General features: G+C 45.3%; 1 protein-coding gene and 1 long non-coding RNA gene across 9 annotated transcripts in view; one reads left to right on the top strand and one right to left on the bottom strand.

The window, feature by feature from the left end:
- Positions 1-75: 75 nt before the first annotated feature.
- Positions 76-13,539, top strand: LOC146833369 (uncharacterized). The gene is made up of 2 exons (XR_014960571.1): positions 76-1,200; positions 12,254-13,539. It is a non-coding gene; the product is annotated as an uncharacterized LOC146833369 (long non-coding RNA).
- A 3,742-nt stretch (positions 13,540-17,281) lies between these two features.
- Positions 17,282-26,028, bottom strand: part of LOC146833370 (suppressor of cytokine signaling 1-like) — a 432,757-nt gene continuing 424,010 nt past the window's right edge. For all 8 annotated transcript variants that reach the window (XM_085601152.1, XM_085601151.1, XM_085601150.1 and 5 more), the window contains one exon: positions 17,282-20,275. In XM_085601152.1, the coding sequence (XP_085457278.1) occupies positions 19,650-20,216 (567 nt within the window). In that variant the 5' untranslated portion in view covers positions 20,217-20,275 and the 3' untranslated portion in view covers positions 17,282-19,649. The remainder of the gene's footprint in view (positions 20,276-26,028) is intronic.

The raw sequence follows: 26,028 nt of genomic DNA on the forward strand, positions 1-26,028 counted from the left end.
AAGCTCATTGAATGCCAAAAAGATCGCAAGTAGCAGTAGCACGCCTGCAGGGCGTGGTGCCGCACCCTGCCTCCCGCACGGGGCGTGTCACTGGATGCTGGTGACACGGTGTTTAGCAGTCGCCGCGGCGACCAGGTGAACTCTCTCCGGTGACAGGTGGCGCGAGGCTCCCCGGGGACCGCACGCTGTGCAGGTACAGGTCGGAGATGTTGTCGCTCCCAGGCAACGTAGACACAATCAACAACAGCGGTGCCCGACCTAAGGAGATATAAACGTTGAGACACAAACAACCCTCTGCTACCAACCTTCGCCACGGAGCTTATCACGACGTACGATCGATCGGCCTGCGGGGTTAATGAATAACCCGGCGACGTCGCTCCGCCACACGGCTTGGATATCAGTCCCTGCCACTGACATCATACCTGAGGGTTGGGTCCCCAGATCAGGAAGGAAGACGCCGCTGGATTGGCATCGACGTCAAAGACTTTGACCGCTTTGCCGCCCTGGTGACCGGTGGTGTTGATTGAGGGTTCTTCGCTGACACCTGTGGTATCCTGGCTGCTGCAGCCTGGGGGGCTGTGGTGGCCGTTTCAATGTGACGTCGAGGCTTCTCAAGTGATTGGTTGGCTCAGACACTTTGGAGTTTTCCATTCTCGACGTAGAGGTGGAGCTGCGGCCACCCCATGGTGTTCACCAAGGCCGGGCTGGGCCGCTGCGCCTGCTCCTTCTGGCTGGCGGTGGTTTTTGACGTGATAGGCCTGGCGGTGCTGCTGACGGGCGTCTTTGCCAACGTCTACTTCTACGACTTCCTCATTTACGCCGGGGCCATCATTATCTTCCTCAGCCTCATCTGGTGGGTCTTTTGGTATACTGGTAACATCGAGGTGCCCCCCGAGGAGCTGCTCGACGATGTGGGCCTGGCCAAGAAAAACGCGGCGGAGGAGGGCGTGCTGGGCCTGGTGCGCCGGCTCTCCAGGCGCCTGAGCCGCAGCTTCCGGCGGTCGCCCTACAGCGCCCGCTCTCACGCCTCGGCCGCCCGGCCCACCAACCTCAACGCGGTGTCGCTGCCCATGGCCTCCTCGGCGCCGGCTCTGGGCACTGTATCTGCGTCACTGGATGGGAGGACGAGGGCACCCCCCAGCGCAAGGTCCATTCACACCTCACCCATCTAGACGAGGGGAAGGCAAAGCCAGGGGCACGGTAAGAAACTTTCACGGCTAGCAAATGTCCTGGGCGTTAATTTACTAAAAACAAATCAAGGGTAGTGGCAGTGACATCAATCACAGTGTCAAGTGTGCCATGGGGCCCAAGGCTGGCAATGAAAATGTCGCCATCCTTGGTTTGGCAGTTCTAAACAGTAGTTAATGGGGAGCAGTGGCCCCCTCAGACTCTCAAGGCCCCTGTAACCCTTCACTGGCCGCACTGCTGATATACATGACCCAGAGTGTCAGCCCATTGTCCCATCCCCAGACCCTGCAGTCTCCTATTTGCTGAGGTGAGATTTGGAACCCATTTTACTTCCTATTCCTGCACCACTGTCTCCATAACTCCTGGGGACAAGGGTAACAAGGACAGGACCAGTGGTACCAAAGGGCAAGCCAGGAGATCCAATACCTGCTGACCAGGACACAATCAACGTTTTCCATTTCACGTTAACACATTAACAGAAACGCACTCTGTGCCTACATTGCGAATCTGGTGTGGCATGTTAGGTAAAGATTGTAAGTGGAAGGCTAGACAGCATAGCAAACCAGGACCATGGTGTTCAGCTCGGAGTGCCCAGGTCAGGAGGTCACATCTGGAGTGTATTCTTTCCAGTTCGTGTTACCTCTGAATTGTTGTGTGCAGTCCTAAAGGCCAAATCTGAAAGACTGCCTCCAGCACTGAAGGCCACCCCTGAAGGTCTGTGTCCATTTCTTGGAGCACATCTGAATTACTGCACCCTTTACCGGATGCCGCATATGGGACGATGTCCACCGTTCTAGGGGCCACATCTGGAGTACGATGTCCAGTTTGGGGCTACATCTCAAGAATCATAAATCCTTTAACCAGAGAGGCCAGGACTAAAATCAGATATTTGGAAGTTATAGTCTGCACAGAAAAGGAGTCTGAATTCGACCAGGCTATCACTATAGAAGTGAACGCAAGCATATAGGAGAGGGGTGACTTTATAGTAAGGGGGCGTGGGATGAGACGCACTGGTGGAGGTTCAGGAGCCAGCAGTGTACTTCAAGCTCGAGGAGCAGGCAGTACATGCATAGAACAGCCTTCCAATAAGTATGGCAGAGTCAAAATGGCGGTTGTAGGAAGACTGTTCAACTGCATAAGCCTTGTCAGGTGGCACTGGGGTGCTTTCGAAAAGTACAATTTTAACTGTAAAATAAACTAGAATGACATTTAGAAACAGACAGAAGGAAATAGTCACGGTGTCAAAATCAAGGGAGCTGGACGTTCAGTAGAGCTGATGCTGTTGCCGCAGGCATGGAACTGGGTAGACGGGTTGGGTGTGGCGGGTATGTCTGCCATTGGTCTGGCCTGCTGCACAGGACTTCATTCCGGAAGGGGGAGGCAGGGGTGTTCAGGTATGCCTCCTGCAGAGTTAATGATTGACAGGTCACTGTAGGGGAAGCAAGTTGTTCTGGTGGAAGGCAGGATGTGCACACCTCCCACTTCCACCCATGAAGTCTGCAATCTTTCCTCACACACACACAGAACAGGTTCAGGACTGGTACCAGGGGCGAAACTAGAGCCAAATTTCGGAGGGGGATGGGGCAAATACTTCCAGCAATGTAGAGCCAGATTTTGGTGCCTCAATACCTTCGGGTGGAGTTCGAGCTGTATAAAACTGCAAAAAACACAAAGCCTAAGCTTACTTTTCAGGAAAGGCATTCTCACACTGTGGCAGAAAAAATAATTTGCAACTTTAAGGAATAGGCAGAGTGGAGATGCAGGGGCTCTAGGAACGGGTGAAAAAACATAGCCTCGTTATCAAGTAAATGGTCTTTTAAAGACCAGTGAAATACTCCGGTGTGGCTGCGATAAGACGCCAGGCCACAGCAGCTCAAGAACTGTCTTCGTGTGCTCGGGAAGGTGTCTCAGCCTGGGCTGACACACATGACAGGTTGGGGCTAAAGCCCTTTGAGCCCTATGGGCGTTGCACACCTGACTGGTACCAGCAGTGCAGACCCCTTCCACACACTGAATCATGCAGCACGTATTGCACTGTAAACTCATACACACCTGCAGCAGTGTTAAGGTTCCCTCACACACACAAAACTGTGCAGCACTTGCTGACATGCAGCAAATGTAGCAGCATAAACGTGCCTCACATACGTACAGCATGTGAGCAGAAATTAAAGATTCATACAAAAACATGTAGCAATGTAAGTTTCCCTCACACAAGAACAAGCAGCAGCAATCCAAAAGTTTCAAACACACACACAGAAACCATGTGAAGATGTGTAACCTGCGCTCACACATAACCAAGCAACATTTGCAGCGGTAACCTTCCCTCTCAAACACAACTAAATATTAAGTGAACACACCTATCCAGCACATATTGCAGCTGGGCATGCTTCACACAAGCACGTCACATGCAGCAGTGTAAACGTTTCTCATACACACCCTTATCTCACTGCAATAGCAGTGCAATCTTCAGATCACACCACACGTAGAGCAGTGCAAGCTTCCCTCATGTGATTGTATGCAGAACTGTACAGCATTAGCTATGCAATTCAAGCTTCACACTACACAGCATGTGCAGTTGAGCAAGCTTCCCTCAGTCGTACAGCAGAGTAAGTTTTACTCATACACAACTGCACAGAACTTAGCAGCAGTTAAGGTCCCCACACAACCATACAGTAGAAATACAAGCTTTACATACACATGCTTCACTCATGCAACCTTACGACACATCAGCAGTGCAACCTCAGATCAAGCACAGCACAGGTAGCAGTAGTGCAAGCGTCCCTCACACATAGAAGTGGTTGCAGTTGAGTCACCATAATAAATTGAGTAGCGGAGTGGGCCAGGGGTCAAGTGAGAGTTCATGTGTGAAAGAAGCCTTTATTTAGGGTAAGTTCTTTCCCCTCACTGTTCATCTGACTGCTTTCTAATTCAAACGGTTGGGTTCCAGCAACCAGTGACTGGCAGTGGCGGAAAAAGCCTAAGAGCCACGGTTCAAGGGTACAGGATTCACACTGCCAGGTACCCTAGAGATCTAGCTAAGCTTGCCCATGCCAGTCAGAGGTTGTAGACTGCCAAAAGACAGTTCGGTGAAAGCTCAAGCAGCCAAATGACAGTTAGGACGCTGTTGAAGCTGCCTGGCTTCAAAATACCTTCTGTAGGCTTACCAAGGATTTACAGGGGCTGAAAGCCTGCCCATTGCTTACCATTGGTTGGTTTTATTGTCACTCTCATTTGCTTGCTTTTTAGTTGATGGCTTTCCCAGCTTGTCCATTTTGTATGTCCCTCCCCTGGAGCATATCCTTCTTACTATCCTTCTGGTTGGCCACCGTCTTTCCTTCCACTGGTCACTTTTAGGGAACTACTTTCTTCTTGTTTAAGCAATCCAGTAGAGTACATGTATTTCCCAGCTCTCTTTGTCAAGTGACTTTACCTCCCCTGGCAAAACACCCATCCCTGTGTTCCTGTGTGCTCTGTGTTGCCGTCTTCCTCGTGTTGCAAGCTCTCGCTCTCATGTGCTTCTCTCCCAACAAATTCCCTCCCTTCCCGGTGCTCCATGTTGCTTTCTCACTTGTGTGCTTCCCACTGCCCCGTGTTTCTCTCCCTTGTGTGCTGCTTTTTCCCTTTCCCCACCCACTCCCTGTTTCCCACCTACCCACTCCTCCAGTTCCCTCTACGCTCAATGTATTCTAACAAATATATATATATATTATTTTTATGGTGAGAGGGGTTTGTGGGGGGGGCTGCAGGGTGGTGAGGATCAGGCAATATACTGCTACAGAACCATCCAATATAAAACAGGTGCTTTCCACGACCTTCTTTTATTTTTATTTACCAATCCATCTCAGATCAGCAAAAATATGGCACCTGCATCATTTTGTATGCACTCATGCATAATGACTCGTGTGAAGCATTTTCAAACATATGCACAACTACAAAATGATGCAGCTGCTGCTATTGTGCCTTTCTCGTGCTTTTTCTTTCTTTCAGCCATGCTGCGCAGAATCTTGTTGATACTGTTCAGCATTGCCAACAGGTATTTAGAAAGCCAATAGGTCCCAAAGGCAAGACGTTTTGACATTACCAAGGTTTTTTTTTTTTTAAATAGTTTTAGAAATTGGCAGTATCGTCTAAATCATGAGGGTTCTGCGTGTTCTCAACCAGTTGAGTTCACCCATTTGAAGGGAAAGTGTGGAGTCTGGCTTTTGTTAGGCAGGAGACGAAGAAACCTGAGGTCGAGTGGAGAGTGTGGACCCTGCTTTCCCCTCTACTTTTCAAGCCCCAAGCTGACCTCTGGCAGAGCATCTTCTCACTCCCTTCCGACCACAAATAGGTTCTGTGAAGCCACCCCAAGTTTGCAGCATCCAGCCTCTCGTGGAGAAACTCGCACTTGGGGCAGGAAGGAAGGTTATGATTTTGTAATATGTGGGAGAGGGCATTATGGAATCGCATCCATAATATTCTGAAAATGTGTATTTTTGTTTTCAGATAAATCAAGTATTGAAATTGTACTGGAAGACAAAATCAAAGCTTTTCTTCTGAATTAAAATACAGTGACTTGGATTGGAATAAATATGTTTGATTCCCAAAAGAATGCCCTTTTCAGCTTGGTACAAAAAGAAGTGGCCTGCCTGTGCCAGCGGCTACCCGGTATTTCAACAAGCATTTGCAATGCAATCGGTCTCTCCTTTGGGACCTTATATGCATTTAGATATGCAGCACATTAACCTGGGTGCGGATATATTAAAAATGTGTCCCAAGCGGTGGATGAAACAAACCAGTTGGCCAAGTTAACACCAAGGCTAGTACTGGGCAAAAGGGTTAATCTGGAACCGCAGCGGAAAAATGCATGCCCCTTACCTTATAAGGACAGACAGTAACCCGATTACTAGCAAAATCCTTCCCCGTAGTGATGTAACTTTTAAAGCTGGCAGAAATTAAATCATAAAAGGAGGAATAGCAATAGCCTTCCTTTTCAAAACAACCCGACGATCTTCTCATTATTGTAATGTTCCGCAAACGGTACGGAGTACTGAAGTAACTTTCGGCACTTCCGGATGTGCGTTGTGTTTGAAACACATTGCGTTTCACTGACGGGATCACGTTTTATGTTGCGGGTCAGCGGCCGTTAGGCCATCGAGTGACACTGAAGTGGAGGTGGTGTATAATATTGAGTGTCCCGTCAGGTTTGTGTAAACTCTACCCTTCGGCTACCTTTGGGCTTCCTTTCTCACTATCGGCGACGCCAACATCAACACTGCCTCGTCCGTAACAAGAGACCCACAAAATTCCTGAAATTACACGATTTACCCTAGTGTGATGAGGTAAAAATGATGATTCAGCAAATTTTGGAATGCCATTGGTTAAAAAAAAAAAAAAATGTGATGAACTGTGATATTGCATTGAATGATCCACGACACATAAAATCAAATGGTAGGTAGTATCTCTGCAGCCTCAATGATGCTGGATAATTCCCACCCTGAACATGCCTACCTAGAGTTTAGCCATTTAAGTAAAAGGCTGTCTCTCGCCTGTAAACTCCACCATAACTGACCCTGCAACGACTCATGCTGGTGGGCAGTCTGGACCCTCTTTCAGCATGGACTGTTAGAAGAAGCAAAAACACATGGTGTTTTGAACTGTACTGGTATTTTTACTCTCCTTTTTAAAGACCCGGGACAGTTTGTGGCAATTGGTTACTTTTTAAAGAAGTAATGTTTGGCGCTGATCCTGAAATATGGTAACAGGAAGGCATGTAAGATGTCTGAATGCCTCAGCAGTTCCACCCATGATGTAGTGTGCTTTGCTCTGCAGCTCTCAGTGCCATCTCTCCCACATCTGAAAGTCATTAAGCCAAGCATCAACACTTCCGCCTCCTAGTTCCTGCCTGACTTCATCGAGCGAAGTAAGTAGTTTTGCTTCTTGTGTTTTCTAAAATATTTTGAGATGTCTAGGAGAACCCCGTGATGTTCGTTCCACAGTAACACCAGGTACTGCTCCGGGAGTGAATCAAAACATGTGAATCTGCAACTCTCTGCAGAACGTGCCTCGAGCACCAGGGTGTACACTCCGGTCTGTTGTGAGGCGGCGCAGGCTTGAAATGCCTTCAGCCAGCCTCCGTAAGGAATCGGACGTTCGTGTGCCTGCAATGGGCTGGCTTTAGCTGAATAGTCTTATGAAGAGACCTCTTCAGATCCTCTGCGGGTGTTATAGGTTTCCTTAATGCTCGCTGAGACCTCTGTTGAGGGAAAAACTCATGCGTGTCTGCCGTGTAATGTTTAAAGACTGAACAGCCACTGCCGCTTCCCGCATAAAGTTTATAGATTAGTGGCTTCGAGGGAGGAAAGGCGGAGAAAACATTTTTTAACTGGTAGCGGAGGTTTGTGTTTCGCCCTACGCTGCTGCCCGCACTCCTTGAGTCTAGAGAATGCGCGCCTCGGAACGCCTCTAACGGGCGGCGTGCTCCTGCCCACGCTGCAGCCTGCCGCCAGCGCTTCTCAATCTGAGTGGGCGCTAGGTGTCTTCCGAAATATGCCAATCACAAAGTCCATGGTCCGATCAGTAAGGTACATATAAAACAAGCGAAAGCGCGTTGCTCACCGGGGCTTGAGGACATCCCGAACTGAGCGCGCGTGCGCATTAAGAAAGTGAAACTGCATGAGACTTGCGATGACGGAAGGGGACGGGAGATGTGCACATCGCGTGTCTGTAAGCGTGCACATCTCTTCAGTAAAAGATGCCGTACACGTGCACATCGCGTGTCTGTACGCGTGCACATCTCCTGTCTCCCTTCCGAAGCCAAGTCGACAACAATAGATCTGGCCAAGGCGAGCAGCGCAAGCGCTACGTCACTAGGCGAGACCTAAAAAGGAGTGTGGGTATTCATAGTAGAAAACAATGTGCAGTTACTGTTGCTTAACATATAACAACCTTCAATTCCCAGTTAATGTTGTCAGAATTCTTTTTAAAAATAATTTAAAAAATGGCCTGTGGTGTCAATCAAACAATCAATACAAATTTAATTCCCAAGAGTACAATACAAAAGGTAGTGAGAAGTGAAATAAGTGCAGCAATGCAATGAAGAGGTGCAACAGTAATTATGTGTTTAATATAAAAAAAGAAAAAAATACATTCCTATAAAGGAGTTACAATTGCATGCAAATGCATTCATTCAAATAATTTTAACATTCAGTACCTTAAATTGATGTTTTGTTCCAAAAGTAGAATAGGCGGGGTCTTCCTCAGGACAAAGTACGTTGTTGTGAGCGACTAATTGGTCCCCTTTTAGGGGATGAAATTAAGCATCCTGAGTGGACCAAAAGCTTTTTTTCGAGGTGTCAAACCAAGAAGTCATCTCTTGTGAAACAGTAGCTAAAAGGGCAAATGACTCTGACCAGCAGTCAACAATCTGCTCACAGGGGCTTTACTGATGCGGCATAAACACAATACACCTTGAGTATTTGATAGTATTTGGTTGGTCTTAGAAAACCAGCTTAGTACAAATATTCTGTTAGAGCACCGGTCTCACAAGTTCCTACTTTTTAATAAGGGTTGTTTCATAGTGCACTAATTAAAACTGCACAATAAGAGCAAACATTAAATTGAGGCCGCCTGCATACTAATGATACGATAAACTTGGGTACAGATTCATTTCATATTTTGTTTTTTAACTTACACACCTGCTGATCCATGGTGACTTCCCCCCTCAACCTCACACAGCTTCAGGTGTCCCCAAAACACCCTGCCCACACCCACAATGCTCATATACAATCACCAGTGTCCTACACTACCGTAGCCTTGCCCTGCACACACTAACTACCATGTGCTGCATACCGTCAGCCACAAACAGGACACATTCAACTGTGCTTAGTTCCGCTCTTTAAATACTTGGCTATGGGCTAAGAACCCTCAGTGAAGCATCATATTCTCCAGGGCCCACACGCAGCCATGCAGGCCCTTAGCTATCCCTTGCCTACCCCAAGCTATGTATTCAACACACTCAAGCCTGAATTGAACTTTTGGTTACACTTTACAAACTAACAACCTTCTGTACACTCAACCCTGCGTAACACAACCTACTCAACGTGCGCCGAACTTGGCCGTGCTCTGCATACCCTCAATCACATAGTGTTCACCCTCAGCAATGCCAAACATACCCTAATTCAGAGTGCCCATCCTCAGACATGTCCTGCATACTCAAAGCTTCTCTGTACTCCCTCAACCATCGTCTGCAGTCTCTCTGCAGAGCCTCAATACTGAGAAGACCATATATCAGACTTTACAAAACTCCAGCTAAGCTCTGATCACTCCCCCTCACACTATGTGCACAGCCTCACCCACGTTCTTGCCACCAGGGCCGACTGGAATCCACAATCAGCCCTGGCAAAAATGTTCAAACTGGCCCCATGGTACAGGAGTCTGCGGCATGGTTAGGTCGTAGTAGCCCATCCTGCTCTGAAACAATCCCTACTTGTCTGCATCCTACCAGGTAAATGCTAGAGTGGCAGAATGCCAGCCCAGTATAGCTAGGAACCCCCCAGTCATGCTCTGTAGACAATCATGTGTGCTCTGCAAAACCTTGGCATTAGGATGAACCCCTTACCCCCACATCATTAAGAACACTGTTTCCAGTCATGAAGTTTTGTGTGACATGTTCTGGGTGTAGTTGGTTTGGTTTGTGTCGATTAAGAACCTTAGGCTAATACACCTGATAGTTATTTGCAGGTGAAAACTTCAGGACTGGAAAAAGTGTGTGTAAAGACATGAAGCGAGGTAGTCACCCTATTTAGTCAAGTGCATCTGCACTTCAGGGTCAGTAGACTATAAAATGTCTGTACTTGGGATGAGCGCTGCGGAGGAATTAAGTCTGATGAAACCACAAGTCTTTGGCAAAAGTTATCAGAGATCCCCACTGGATTAAAAGAAGGGGCTTACGGGCTGCTTGACACTATACATATCTGACCACGCACACAGAAATTACCACAGTAGCGCTGCAGGGACTGCTAAGCAGTACAGAGCCACAGGTGCACGGACACGCCTCTGACCCTGCAGTACTGTATCTCCCACCCCTGTCAATACTGAGCAATGTGAAATGCAGAACGCGTGTAGGGCTACCTGCAGCGGCAGTCCGGCCTGTAATTAAGCAGCCATGGGATTCAGGAATATTGATACCTTCCAAAGCAAAAACAGATTTATTTACAAAGCTTTATGAGTGAAGAATGAACAGAGCAGATCTAAAGACTACATAATCACATGCAATATAGCAGGGTGTTTCTTTACCTCTGTTATAAAGATTGTTAAGTGTGGGACAGCCTGCATATGCCAGGTTTGGGGAAAGTTTAGCTAACAACCCATTTGCAGCGAAGCACCACCGCTCTGGGGGCTGTGGAAAGTACTTATGAAGGGTTGACACGGATGGTTCCGCCTGGGTCATGTAGCTCAAGCCAAATCATATTTTTTCAGCCTGTTCTGTTGGCTATGACCTCTACCTCTCTAATCACTTCCTGGAGTAGAAAACACCCTTTGGCAAATAATAGTAACTGATGACAACATGAAGACGGTCAGAGAGGTCGTCCTAATAACCTGTCACCCTCCTAGTCCCTCTTCATGGTATACTAACTGGTGACCCTTGGAAATAATTATTTGCTTTAAGACCTGGTTCTCCATAGTCGGTCCTGGAGGGCCGGATCCATGCCAGATTTTTAAGATAACTACATTTACCTAAATGGGGATATCCTCAAAATCTGGCATAGCTCTGGCCCTCCAGGTCCGACTATGCTTTAGGAGGAGAGGACCAAACGTTTTCTTTCACTGCACCCACATCCTCGTTTTCCAACAGTTTATGTTAATGTTGCTTGTCAACAGTCATGCTTGTGGAAAGGGTGGTGGTTTAGTACAAAGAGCAGTCGCCTGCCTGAAATGGTACAAAATAACAAACACAGGGCTACCTGGTATATCACAAAGGAGTATGGGTGTACGTAGCAGAAAAACACTGTTCTGTCATTGTTGCTGAATACTGAACTGCGAATTTCTTAATTGAGAAAATCCTTTTCATTCCCACAGTTAATACTGGGAGCGTTCTATTAAAAACGATGTTTCAAACGTGGCCTGTGGTTCAATCAATAAATCCAAATTTAATTTCCAGGAGTACAATACAAAGGTGGCGAGAAGTGAAAGAGGTGCAGCAATTCATCTGAAGGAGCTATAGCTGCATGCAAATTTATTCATTCGAATATTTGTAACAATCAGGGCTTTAAAGTACTGACGTTTTAATAAAGTAGAATTGACAGAGTCCTCCTGAGGATAGTCTGCGTTGTGGGGAATGACCAATTTGTTGAATTTTTGGGGATGAAATTAAGGATCCAGTTTAGATCAAACTATGTTTTTCAGGGCGTCAAAACAAAAAAGAATCACTGGTGAAACAGAAGGCAAAAGGCCCGTGACTTTGACATTATTACAAGTTCCTAATGGCATGAAAAAGTTGCCCAATGCCTAATTCTTAATTTTTTGACTCGCTGCCCTGAACATGTTGAATCTCAGTCACCCTGCACCCCTTAGCTCACACAGCCCACCGAAGTGGGCTAAGGAAGGTGGGGTGGGGGAGAGGGCGTCTTCCGAAATACTCACAAAATAGGGTAATTTGGAAGTGGCATACCCCATCCTAGCCCATCAGAAAGGAGATTACCAAGTGAAAGACAATAAAATAGGAAGGAAGAGGGAGTCATCGAAGTTAGAAATGCAAGTATGAATGTCCCGGCTGATTTTCCATGGCAGATCAGTGGTCCTGACATACAGATATCAGGTTGGAGTCAGCCCCTTAGGCAGCAGAAGGAAGCAATGCCTGGCGTCAATTAAAAATAAGAGGACAGGATACAGGATTGCAGAGAGGTTTCTTGAAAATTAACCCCCAAAAATGAATATCCAGTTAGAATTTTTCACAAAAATCTGTGCTTCACCCTAGGCACAAGCTTTCAAATGTGTAGTGTACAGGAACAGATGCCTTAAAGTATGAAGAGATGTTTCCACAATGTAAATGTCCATATCTAATGGTTCTCATATTTCCTTTCAGAACCGGCTGCATTCGATCGACACCTACATCACAGATTATAAGGGCAGGTGGATGAAGAACTTGGAGAACATTAGGCTATTCATTACCGAGAGCCTCTGTCGTCTAGAAGAAGGATTGCAAAGCTGTCTCAAGTGGATCACCCATACCTGGAGAATGACAATCACGACCATTGGGAATAATGTTCTCGAAGCGTCTTGGACCACAGATTCGGAATCTCTTGCTTATATTAGAGACGGGAGTGTCGAGGGCTGTGCATGATCACCCATGCTGTCCTACCCACTGCCAGGCTCAAAGACCACGCAACATAAAGTGATGATTAAGCCATGAGTTGTACTACCCTAATGCATGAAAAGGATCTTCCATTTTCTCACTGCTCAACTGTGCACTGCGGTTTAATTCCCAGGGTGGGGTAGATACTGTGGAAGGGTGTTATTGGATAAGGAGATGGCATCTCCTTGGATCAACCTGTATGCATCTGTAAAATGAATGATGAGCAAGAACTGATTCATCGCCCTACGAGGCCATTATATGCCATTTGTCCTGTTCGTGCCAAATGAAACCGTCATCAGAATATTTCGCTAGTCAGCTCGGCTACATCCTTCAAGATGCACCATACACAAACGGTGTGCGCCAGTTCTAGCATTTCCTTTATTGGGAAATTTTGTAACCATTTTTGTGGAATTTATAGACAATGGATATTATGAACAAATATTTTCCAAATCATTGGTGGTGGACCTTGTTTACAGAAGAACGTCTGCTGCCACCAGCGCCACTGCCAAATCTTTAGATAAGCAATAAAGCCGCAGAAACCGGCCGTACTTCATTATAAATGAATTCCCAGTTGCCCTTGGAGGTACCGCACCATTACCCTACCCACAAAAATCACAGTTTAAGAAATTGATGAGATTAAACCGGTCCCTGCGAAAATCATGCTAAAATGAGATTGGCTGCATTCTGCCTAACAGAAATGGAACTGACTGTTTTCAGAGATGGATAGAATACCAAGGCAGAGGAGAAAAGGTGTGCCAGAAAGAAAAACTTTTCCGTCATGATAAAGCCAAGTATTGAAAAAAATGTAACACAATTACAAATATTAATACCTTTTCCATTAAGAGCCACCAATCAAATTCTTGTGAAGAACTCAATACATTTCTGCTACATCTTGAAGAAACATCCGAAAGAAGCCCTCTGAAAACAAGAAAAACAAGCCAAAACAAACATTTTTTAGGTCTGGAAAATTGTCTTTTTGAATAATGTGATTAAAAGGCAATGATCTCTTCTGTGTATAGAGACTTTCTTACTTCCTTTGAATATGTTATCTGTGTCCCTCTGATATTTAAGAAACAAACTACATATGCTCTTAAAGGTACATTGTGTTAGTAATTAAAATGTCTAGGCTTCACTTACAATGAACAAAACCCTCTTTCCACGATGGAGTTAAACTCCACTTAAAGAGAACGGGTGCTCTCCCATCCCACCGTGGGCCCAAGTATCCATGTACAGTAAATGTATATCCCTCCCCAACATCATGACCTCAAAATCCAGTTACCGTGAGTGGAGTGTCCCCACTCAATTATGGGAATCAAAGGCTTTCCTGTTTATATTGTTGCTGGAGTTACATCTATAGAGAATGAAGACTGCCCTACAGTGAAAAAACCCTCCCATCACACTGTAACCACTGGCACCCACGGACTCACTGGTGGTCCCATGGTATCACTGCACACCTTACACTTACTAGCCTTCCCTCTCAACATTTACAAAGAGCCCATATTTCCTTCAAAGTTAATGGAAACTCTCCACTTTTTGATGATGACCACAGGATATTCTTACAGTTCCCCAATCCAGCATGTCCCCCAGGGCCTGCTTACTGTGAATACAGGCTTCTGGCCCCAGGAAGGTAAACCCAGGCTTCTATTCGAGCGAGTGGGGGCTAGCCCTATACCGTGATGGCTCCCAGAAGTTACCAGTCCATTTACTGGAGAATCCCCATACACGATGGTGGCAACTGTCTACTCATACCATGAGTGAAGGTTCCTCATTCCAATATGCACCCAAGGGTCTAGTAACAGTGCATTTTGGCTGCCCAATGTATGATTCCGGCTATTATTACAGTGCATGGATGCTCTCCATACCAAACGAAAACCAAAGGCTTTTTCTACAGTGAATGTATACGCTCTATTCTACGATGGCAGCCACAGGTATTCTTATATTCAGATGGAACCCTGATCCATTCCATCATGGTCCCCAGGTGCTACATACAATGAATTGCATTTAGAAGGTCTAGTCTTTATTGTGTCAAAGAATACAATAACTGGATGCAGCTAGGCACACAGGTTAGTATGTAGAAAAGCCAACTCTTCAATCGGCTCGACAGTGTTAAACAATCTGGCACTGTCCAAAACGTATTGGTACTGAGGTTCATAGACAGCCGTTTGTATAGAAATGGACATCCTGCTACCGTGCGGCCTCCGAGGAGAAGCAATTGTATGTACGTACTGGTATTTATTTGGCACAAACTTAGATGTGATGCAACGGACCACTGTACATTACGCGAGGGGTCGGGAGACAATTTTCAATATTAGGTTTATTAAGTGGAGATTAAACAAATTCATTTTACACACAGTTTTAGGCACAGACAGAATAAGTGATTTGCCTAGAATCACACAATGTTCAATCTAGCATCCAGGCTGTGATTCGAACCTGGGTCCCAAGGTTCCAAAAACGACAGCTCGATCCGTTAGGTCTCATATCCTCCAACTTTGCAATGGATGATTTGAGACTCAAACCAGACTTTATAATGTGCTATTGGAATAGACAAATTTTAGTTATTGCCTTGCTCTGGGGCATCGGTTGCACACCTTAATCACTTTTCACTTGGAGTTTTTTCATGGGTGTTGGCCATAGGATGTTATCTATTTGCAAAGGCATTAATTACTATAGTCTTATAGCCCGCTGTAGCGGGCTGTACTGGCTATTAGAACATTGGAATGTTGGGAGCTCTAATGAAAACAATGGAGTAGCTCCGGGCTTATAATGGCTGGTATCCGCCCGGAGCACTAACATTCCAATGATAGTCTTTGTTCACAGCCAGGCTTCAGGGAGCCTGAGGGGATTTCAAACCACCCGGGCTCCCTGAAGCCTTTGTTTTATTTGTTAGAACATTCTGCCCTCTAGTGGCAGAATGTTCCAATAGCCTTATAGCCCTTCGTAGCAGGGCTACACCGGCTATTAAAGTCCCGTTCCCTTGAGCAGGCCTTTAATAGCCTGTATAGCCCACTATGGCGGGCTATAAGGCTATAAGTCCGATATAGCCCAGCTACGAAGGGCTATAAGGCTATTGGAACATTTTGCCACTAGAGGGCAGAATGTTCTAACAAATAAAACAAAGGCTTCAGGGATCGTGAGGGGTTTGAAATCCCCTCAGGCTCCCTGAAGCCTTTGTTCACAGCCACAGCTGTGAACAAAGAAGCATTGGAATGTTGGAGCTCCGGGCTTATACCAGCCATTATAAGGCCGGAGCTACTCCATTATTTTCAATGGAGCTCCCAACATTTCAATGTTCTGATATACCATATGGGCGCTCTGCAACAAGGCTAAATATAATTCTGTCTTGGTTACGCTGAGTTTCCCGTGATTTAAACACATTCAAACGTCAACAGCAGCAATGCACACCTTAAATCATTTACCCCTCCCTGGCCTGCGCATTAAGGAGTCCCTGGATCGCATCCGTATGCTTTTAAAATGAAAAATAAAAAAACTCCACCAAAACAGCAGGAGAAAAATTGGTTTAAAAACAAGCATTGGCAGAGCCAACAAATCTGGTCTTGACAAGCTGATGTGATACAATTTTTCATTGCAAGTCTAAGCCACTGATATAAAACGAAGGAAGAAAAAGAATACATACTGCCACATAAACATAGACTTGCAATACAACTTGCAAATTACAGAAAAACGTAATGCTCTTGTATGATTTTTATAGAACAGCACAGATGCTTCCAAGCAGGCCGTTTTACTGAAAAAAGAATAGAAGTCACTTTTGGTTCCCCTCACAGCACAGGAGATATGATTATTGGTGCTTAGAAACTTTACTTTTGGCTTTGAGTTACTGTAATCTGAAGCTCTGAGTAAAACACTCAAGGAGGACTCAAAAATCCAAAAAATTAGGAAGACGGGAAAGAAAGGAAAATCTCCAAAGAATACGCTGGCCCACCAGCCCCAGCAGTGAAGCATACGTCTTTTAACGTGAATGCGTATGTCATCAGGCGAAATATCAACACTCACAGTACACGACTGCCAATGGCTGACCTAATGTCCTTACTGTATGCTTTGACGGGCTGAAGCAAAATGTAAATTACAGTTGAGCAAACCAGGGTGAAAGAGGGCTGACTCAAAATTAAGGAATATTTAGATTTGGCTTTGAGACACCTTTCTCGCCAACCTCATGTTTTCCAAAAGCATACTGAAAGGGCAATGAGTCCGCCCACGTCATTGTGCACAGTGAGTGACAGTATTTTGCCTGACCGCATGTGTATATCCGCAAGAAAAGGAATGCGCATCAAAAACAGGGCTCAAGTGGTGGAGTTGCAGGGTCACTCCTTTATTTTCCTATCTTTCATATGTTTGGCATTTTTTTTCTTTTTTTTACTATTGCATATGTTTGCAACAAAATATTTAAAAAAAACATGCTTGCAAATGTCAGAGCTGCTGGCTTTGCCCATGCTTGTTTCGATTACATGAGACATGGAAAAAACGAAAGTTGCCTGAGCTGGACCAAAAAAGAGAGAAGGGTCAAATTCTGCAACATGGACTTTAATGGCTGCGGTAACAACAACTACTCGGGATCACTATAGTAAAAAAAAATCCAGATCAGAGCTTTATCCCCAATTCCCACAAGTGTAAGAAAGGGAAATAAGTGACAGGCCTTCCCTTTTAAGTTTGGTAAACCCAACCAAAAACAAACGCACAGCACAGCCTTACTTTTAAAAAAACAACATTTCTGAAACTCCCATAAAATAAAGTAATCAAAAGTCTCAAGCAAAATAAAAAAAATTATTTTATTTACAAAATGGCAGTCATTGTGCTTTACCGCGCTTACACTTCATACACTGTGGCTAAATAAACACAAATCTTGTCTTAAAATGGGACTGGAAGCATATAAAAAGATGACCTTCGACACTTACTAGGCCCTTTAATTCCTCATTTTGGAATCAAATGTCAGAAAAACATTGGGTCGGTTAGAACACTACTTTTTCTGCACCGAAAGTGCAAATGTGTGAGGCAATTACTAGAAATGCAAAACCTAAGACTTATTTTTGGCATCTTACTAGCTCTCGGTTGACAGCACAGCTGTATGCAAGATCTACTGTTACCAGTTATTTAGAATATACATAGAATGGGCATTGGGTCCCCTCACAAGAGTATTGCTGTCTCTTCTCATACTGTTGGCTGTACAGCGTATCATTCCACCTCTTATGGAATGCTTACATTCCAATCCTGGGGAGCAGTTTAACATCTCAAAAGTACACTTAGGGCCTGATTTAGATTTTGGTAGATTGGGTGTTCCACAGGAGTCTGCCTTATTCGAAGTGCATTAGGATATAATGTACCTGGAATAAGGCGGATGGGACATCCCCCACATTTGTGGCAGTGTATCTCATTTGCCAAATTCTATATCAGGCTCCTAATCATTACATATGACTTTTTTTTTATCTCACTGATGCACTGTATACAGAAAGCAGCATTTTGTATTTTTACTGCAGAAAGCTTTTAAAAAATATATATATTTAGGCAGGATTCAAACGGCAAGGCTAACCTATTGGTTTTGCCAATGCTTGTTTTCATCTTTGGCATCATGTAGATATTGACGTTTTTAACACGTGGTGCAGACGATGTCCCCAAACCTCATCTCTGGATCTCATTGGATGACAAAAAAAGGAAAAAAATACTTAAATGGTAATTGGTAAGCAGCTTCTGAAAGATGGCCCTCTTCGTCCTATTCTTCACCCGCTCCATAAATGTCCCCCAAAAAACGAATTTCAATTTGTAAAATTAAGGAGGCACTGTGGCGGTCTAACAAAAATAACCCACCTCATTCTATACCAACGAGATGGTAAGTGGCCAAAGACTACTTTACAAAGACGCACAGTGAGTGAGTAGAACGGGCAATGGGAAAGGATTGACCCAGCTGTGAATGGTTGTGACTAAAGGCAGTCGGGAGCCACATTACTAGAAATGGCAAATTGGTACATTAACGCCACAGATAAACTGGCGAGTCAACAACAAATAACACTAAAGCTGCAAAAACAGTCAGAGGATAAGAGGAATGTACCTAGGAACTTTCGTCTGACCCCTAAGGACTATACTAGCAGGGAATATGCAATGTTTCTGCCCATGCTCATGAGTTTTCCCTCGTGTTTCCTGTCAGTAATACTTTGCAGCAAAACGCCCTGGTCAAAAGACGTCTGTGCTGTTTTGCATCACTCAACCATGCAGGAGATACATGGCCGAGTACAGCACTCATCTCTTAACAGTAACCACAGGCACACTAACCTATCGATAAACCATTAAAAACAAATTCTGCAGACCAATACAGGACTTTGTTCCATGTCAGATGTGAGCTCTTTTGGTCCCAATCATGTCAGCTTTGTAGACATTTCTCTAAACCTACCTCCCTGACAGACTTAACACCGCTCAGGAAATATCTTAGTACTGGTCAGGCCACCTCTGGTTCTTGATTAACTTATGGCTATGAGAGACGGATCTTTCAAGTTTCCATTGTGCCCCTCCAAAAATGATGTATGATGTGTCGCGAACATTGAAATGTCGGAATACGAGCCACTGTGGTCCACAGCTCCTGTGTGGAATGAAGAACCTTATCATGGTCTGCAGCGGTGGAATTTAAAGTACCAAAAGGAGTTAAATGTCTCCCCGTAGTGCACCAGAAAAAAGTCCAGTTTAGTTGAGGCGCCTCTGTCCTCTCCTTTATATGCGCAATCCTGTCCATAGCAGGTTAGTTTTCTTTAAGGGCCTTACTTAGCCTCTTTTCAATAGTCTGTTTTGAAAGAGTAGGCTAAAGGTACTGATGCACTTCTCTCTCGCAGCTCCAGTATGTGCCAAATTGTTTGTTTTGGTGACAGCTTATATCGAATGCATACAAGTGAAAGAATTGTCTCTGGCCTCACTGGCTGGTAGAAGTCTCTCCCAATGCGATGTCTGGGATTACTGAAGAAGACAAAAAGAGGATGGGCCACTTGCTCCATAGACTACGCCAAGTAGTGATAGCTTGTTGCTATGTTAGCCAATAGTATGGTTCCGGTCACCTCTGTGGACATATCTTGAGCTAGGGTAGCTTATCTCAGTGTGCTTGATACGTGGACCATTTATCATTTATAGGGTCTCAGATTTTGAAAGGGAAAGCCTCAACATACCTTCTCAACGCCGGCTGCAGGGGCAGGTGGGATAATCGCTCATGCCCATAAACACATATAATTTCTCGCCGACACAGTTCTTGCAAGCTAAGAGGCCGACTGCAGCGCAGTGGCTTTGTCAGAATTAGCCGGATACCATTTTCACAGCAGATGGGCCTTATTCGGGTTCTGTCCACCACCAGCTCCAGCAGCTTTACCAGGCAGTCTGCTGAGTGCTCCCGTAGCCAGAAGCGGCCCTTATGAAATCCAACCCGCACACTGACTGGGCCACCCGCCATTCTGACACTCAAGGTGAAGAGGTGGTGGTGCTGGGAGCTGTCCCTCACAAGGAAAGTACCTACTTGCTCCTTGTTGAGCTTCTCATGGGCCTCTCCCATAGAAAGAGGGCCCCAGTAGAAGCCGCTGTTCTGCAGCCTGGCCACTGAACGTTCCACCACCTCTCGTTCTCGGTTCCTGAAAGCACGGTAGTGCGTGGCCTCAGATGTGGACTGGCAGCTTGGCGACACGGTGGTGACCGGCACCCTCCCTCCGACCATCTCAGTGGGCCCATGGCGTGGGGCTCAGTTCCATCCTCCTCAATACTGCTAGTTAAGACCTGCGTGGGAGAGGAAAAGGAGGTTAGGAAACTGTGAACTATAAATTAAATATAACATAGACAACATCTGCACAAGGGAGAATCCTGTAAACCAGTGAGTGGCTTTCATACAAGGTGATGGGAGCAGATACCAAAACAGAAAAGCCACTTAGCTGCAACACTAGTTATCAAGACAAAGGGAGGACATCCACTCTATTTGCATGTTCAGAATGCTTTTCCGCCCTTTTTAAAACCTTCGGACACAAGTGTGCCTTTGTCACTTTAGAAATAATGGGCCAGATGTATCAAGATTGCATATCGCGATTCTATAATAGCGAATTTTACCGATTCGCTATTATAGAATTGCAAAATGCAATGTATGTAGGTTTTGACAAAAATGTTGCGAATCCCACATATTCCTTAAATGCAACTCGTAAATTGCGAGTCGCAAGTAAGGAATGGCTTCCCATTAATTTCTATGGGCCTAGAGGCCCTTCGAAATGAATGCGAATTGCATGCGCAATTTGCGAGCACCCAAAAGGTACTCGCAAATTGCGCATGCAATTTCAAGGGTGCCGAAAGGACACCCTGTTGCATCCCTGAAATATGTATGTGCCCGACATGGCACTTGGAAAAATGCTAAAAAGTGCATTTTCTAAGAATTAGCAATTTACCACCAACTTGAAGTTGGTGGTAAATTGCGATTCCTTAAAGCAGGGTCGCAATTTACAAAGCACTTCCTGCATTGCATTTAGAGAATCGCAAATTGCGATTCTCTAAATGCTTTCGCAAAATAAATAACCTACTTTGCAAATGACTTTTGGGATGATACATCCCGAAAGGCATTTTCCCATTCGCAAACGGGCCGATTCTGCGAAAGGGAAAACGCTTGATGCATCTGGCCCTTTAAGCAGTACTGAGATGGAAGGCTACCAATCCCGCCCCCCTCCTCACCAAAAAAACCCAAGCATTTGCAATGCAATAGGTCTCGCATTACATGAAATTTTAAGCTGTTGGCATTGCTAATATTAATGCAACTTCAATAGTTCAAACTTTCAATAATGTGTGAGCTATCACATTGCAAATGGATTGCGGCACTCGCACTTTAGCTTTACACATCTTAAGCTAAAGCATAGTTGCCGTGATTGGTTCAAAAGTAAAGAAATAGAAAAAAAACCTTCTTTCTAATTCTTTACTATGAAGCAATTGCGGCACCTACGCTTTAGCCTAAGATGTTTAAAGTTAAAGCGCAGGTGCCGCCATTAAAACAAAAGTAAACAAATAGTTACAAAATGGCAGCCAAGCGCTTTTTTTTCTATTTACTTTTGTTACAAAGGAGGCACCCGCGCTTTAGAGTTAAACACGCAAGATGTTAAAAGCTAAAGCTCATGTGCTGCCATTATAACAAAAGTTAATAAATAGAAAAAAAAACATGTGGCCACGTCTGGTGCGCAAATAAGAAAAGAAAGGCGCAGTCGCCATTATATCAGCTGAGGCGTGCTGCACAGGTTATATGGAAGAAAAAGAAAGCATTATGGGAGAGCATGTCCTGCCACAGGCAGGAGAAAGACATTTAACAAAAAAGTGCTCTGAGGCTATATTTACAAAGTACCGAGTAACAACACATGTAACAGGGAGTGTCCTCATGCCGGTTTTATATGTTGTCAAGTATTTAATTGTGGTTCCGGGTGCAAATTCACTTGAAGTGCTTCGAGAATCGAGTTCCAGCTATATGAGATTGGAAATTAGCGTAACCCTTTACAAACGATTTTAATGACATCTATATTTTTTAAAATGATATCACTTACCTTCAGATTAATGTTCTTGAAAACGATATTCTTGCACTCGATATTTACATTCCACAATATTTTTCACTTGATATTATGGTAGTTTGAAATGTTTTCCTCGATATTCTGTCTCATTACCTATTTAAGGACCACGCAATCAATGTCCCATTCAATTTGAGTCTTTCAAGGAGCATAAGGTGGCTTACAGTGTAGAAGGCCGCTAATTAGTCCAGAGCATCTAGGACGCAAGAGTTGCCTGAATCTAGGACACAAAGAGCATAATCAACCATCTATAGTATTGCTGTTTGGGTGCTACAGTACAGAATTAAACCAGATTGGTATTTGTCAAGGAGGCTGTTATATTTAAAGTGTTGGGTGAGTTGCTCCACTCCTTCTTTTAAGGAATTTTGCAAGGAAGAGCAGGTTGGAGATGGGGCAAAATTGTTGATGTTGTTAGCATCTGCTGAATTTTTTTTGGAGAAGTGGAGCTGCTTGTCCAGTTTTGAGGCAGTTAGGAAATGTCACTTGGTTGAGAGACAGTTTCACACATTTTGTCCAGTAAGTTAGCATGTAAGTGTAGAGGTCTTTGGCTATGTTACCTGGAATAGGCGCTGCAAAGTGTTCCGACGGTTTGGTCTTCATGATGTCTTTAAGTAAACCTAACTCACTAATTATGTCAAATAGTGAACACGTGTTCTTTGATTTGCACACAACGTGGTAGTGGTAGGGCAGTCGTCTTGGCATATTTGCGATTTTATCTGGAAGTCAAAGAACTGTATCAACTCTTCTGCTTTAGTGTATGGGTCATCAAATTTGACAGATGTTGTGATTGAGGGGGATGCAGACAAGGAGAGACTTTTGGTGTTTTGACAAGTTCAAAGAGTTATTTAATGCAGTTCTTAGCTGTGTCAAGGCGAGATCAAAAGGGAATTGATTTCTCACTTTGTAGGATAGTGGTGGAGTGTGACTGTCTCCATTTCTTTTCTAATATTCTTAAGGCATTCATTTCCTCATATAAGATGTTGAACCATGGACCCGATATTTGAGGTCTTTTCTTTTTGCTTTGGAATGGAGCTACCTCGTAAAGCATATCTGAAAGATGGTCGAAACAGTGTGCAGTTGAATCATTGGCATCTGTGTAGGGGTTAATGGGTGGTAGTACTATATATCCGGTGTTGCTGAGTGTGTTGATGGTAATGTTCTTTCTCTGTGTCACAAAACCAGATAGTCGATCTTTTCAGTTGGCCCATAATCACAGAATGAAAGATGTAAAGAGAAAGGAATAAGAGAGGTATCAGACTGTCTAATAGTATGGGTTCAGTCACCAAAAGAGGTCGTTTTGAGATTATTAGGTTGAGTATAGAGCCTTTTGAATATGTTGGTTTTAGGCTGCGTTGGATCACATCATTTACAGACAGAAAGAAGGTGTACAGATTAACTGCAGAACCATCTGCGGTGCCCCAGTGAAGATTAAAGTCTCCCAGAAAGATCACTTTGTCCCTTTGCATTAGTTGGCCATTTGTGAGATACAAACATTCGTCGATGAAGGTTATGTCACCACTTGGTGGATGGTAAATGGCATGTAGTCTAAGGGAAATTGTGTTGCACACATAGATTCAAAGTAAGCATTGGAATGTGGAAAATTAAACAGCTGAGTAGCTCCCTGCATTGTAAGTCTCTGAAGATGGCTGCAGTGCTTCCCCCAACTCTCCCTACACAGTTGTTCCTGATGATGAAGTAATTTGGAGGAAGCAGAAGAACATATATGTTGTGGGATCAGTGGTGTAACAAAACCTGAGAAGGCCCCCCCATGCAAGATATGCTGAAGGGTCCCCTCACACTCACTGTGAGAAGTTGGCCTGGTATATGCTGTCCACTAATTAAAGTGGGCACCCTGTACCAGTCCAAACAACCCTTATGGTGATTAGGTCAAAGATAACCTTTTTTAAAAGCTATACTAGTGTAGCTATGGAGAGCAGCCTTCAGGCGAAGTCTTGAAGGAATGCTAAGCACCCTGTTTTACCAGAATGCAACCTTATAGTATTGGTTAAATGAAAGGGAAACCACACAGGAGTTATAAAAATATGCATTTATTATATAGAACACTCGAGCAAGAGACAGGGTTTATGTGAGTAGGTAGGAAAATGGCGTCTGCCTAGGGTGTACGCCAGTCACTATGTCGTATGAAGTGGGACTGTGCAAACAGGAAGGGGTTGACCCAGAACCCCCTACTTAAAGACCCCTGGTCTATTACATTTGAAAACAAGCCTGTGCACACGTCTTGATTGTGTTGCAAAGTAAGTACTCTGACTCTCAGTATTCGACAAACATACACAGTATATATACAATCTTTAAAGACACCATAAACAGTTAAGAAGTTGATGTATGTTCTTCTTTATTTGTGCAAGATTGCCCAGCCAACACGTGTTTCGTCCGGGTGAATGACCCAGGACTTCATCAGGGCTTCAGGCAATGTGAAAGAAATCTCAAATCTCTGCCGGTTGTACTTCCATCCCGGCTGGGCAAGGAAGTCATAGTAAGTAAAGTACATCGGAAAATTACTCAGATTGCGTGTGAATATCCACTCCAAACCGGTTGTAATTCCGACCCATTTCTCTGGTCAAAATGTGCTTAAGCGGAACGGACACAGGTATGGTCCGTCACGAGTGATGGAAAAAGTGTCCAGGGGGAGGCCTGGACACTTTTTCCATCACGAAAACCGGAGTTACAGGTGATTTCCATGTATAGTCATAATCATGTGAATAGACTAGCAAGCCCATCCCCAAAACAACTCACCAGCAGTGGCAGAACAGAGGACAACCGCACTATTGTGCAAATAGATTGTGCAAATAGATTTCGAGCGACCCTTGACCTTCCTGGTAGGTCGCTCCCCCCGCTGCAGCTCCGCCTGCACCCCCGCTGAGGTGTACTGATCGCCACCGAAGTCGAGGCCCTCCACCACCCGCAGGCTTCCACCTGCGCTTCATCCCTGGTGGCCAGTGGTGCCCTTGGTTTGTATCCGCTCTACTGTGCCTTTCTCTGCCTGTCTGCTCCTCTTCTGTGCCCCCTTTCCCCCCCGCTCGCCGTTCAGTTCCGTGCCCCCTTGTTTGATTCTATGCCCCGTTTTTCTTCTGCTGTTGACCCCTTTTGATTCTGTGCGCCGTTTTTCTTTCTGCTGCTGCCCCCTTTTGTGATTCTGTGCCCCGTTTTTTTTCTGCTGTTGCCCCCTTTTGATTCTGTGCCCCGTTTTTCTTTCTGCTTTTGCCCCCTTTTGTGATTCTGTGCCCGGTTTTTCTTCTGCTACTGCCCCCTTTTGTGATTCTGTGCCCCTCTTGCTGACTTCTGTGCCCTCTTGATCCCTGCCTGTCTCCTTCCCGCGGTTGCTCCGCTCCGCTGCCCCCGCCGCTGCTTCCCCTGCGGCCCCGCACCCTCCGAGCCCATTCGTTGCCCCTGCATCACACCTCCCGCCTCCCAGCTGCTCCTCCCTCCCCACATATGGCGGCCGCTGCGCGGTGGTAGAACAGAGGACAACCGCACCATTGTGCAAATAGATTGTGCAAATAGATTTCGAGCGACCCTTGACCTTCCTGGTAGGTCGCTCCCCCGCTGCAGCTCCGCCTGCACCCTCGCTGATTTGTACTGATCGCTGCCGAAGTCGAGGCCCTCCACCACCCGCAGGCTTCCACCTGCGCCTCATCCCTGGTGGCCAGTGGGGGCCTTGGTTTGTATCCGCTCTACTGTGCCTTTCTCTGCCGGTCCGCTCCTCTTCTGTGCCCCCCTGCCCCCCGTTCTGTTCTGTGCCCCCTTGTTTGATTCTGTGCCCCGTTTTTCTTCTGCTGTTGCCCCCTTTTGATTCTGTGCCCCGTTTTTCTTTCTGCTGCTGCCCCCTTTTGTGATTCTGTGCCCCGTTTTTCTTCTGCTGTTGTCCCCTTTTGATTCTGTGCCCCGTTTTTCTTTCTGCTGTTGCCCCCATTTGTGATTCTGTGC

This window comes from Triturus cristatus, chromosome 4_2 (genome assembly GCF_964204655.1).
Source record: "Triturus cristatus chromosome 4_2, aTriCri1.1, whole genome shotgun sequence".
Taxonomy (NCBI): Eukaryota; Metazoa; Chordata; class Amphibia; order Caudata; family Salamandridae; genus Triturus; species Triturus cristatus.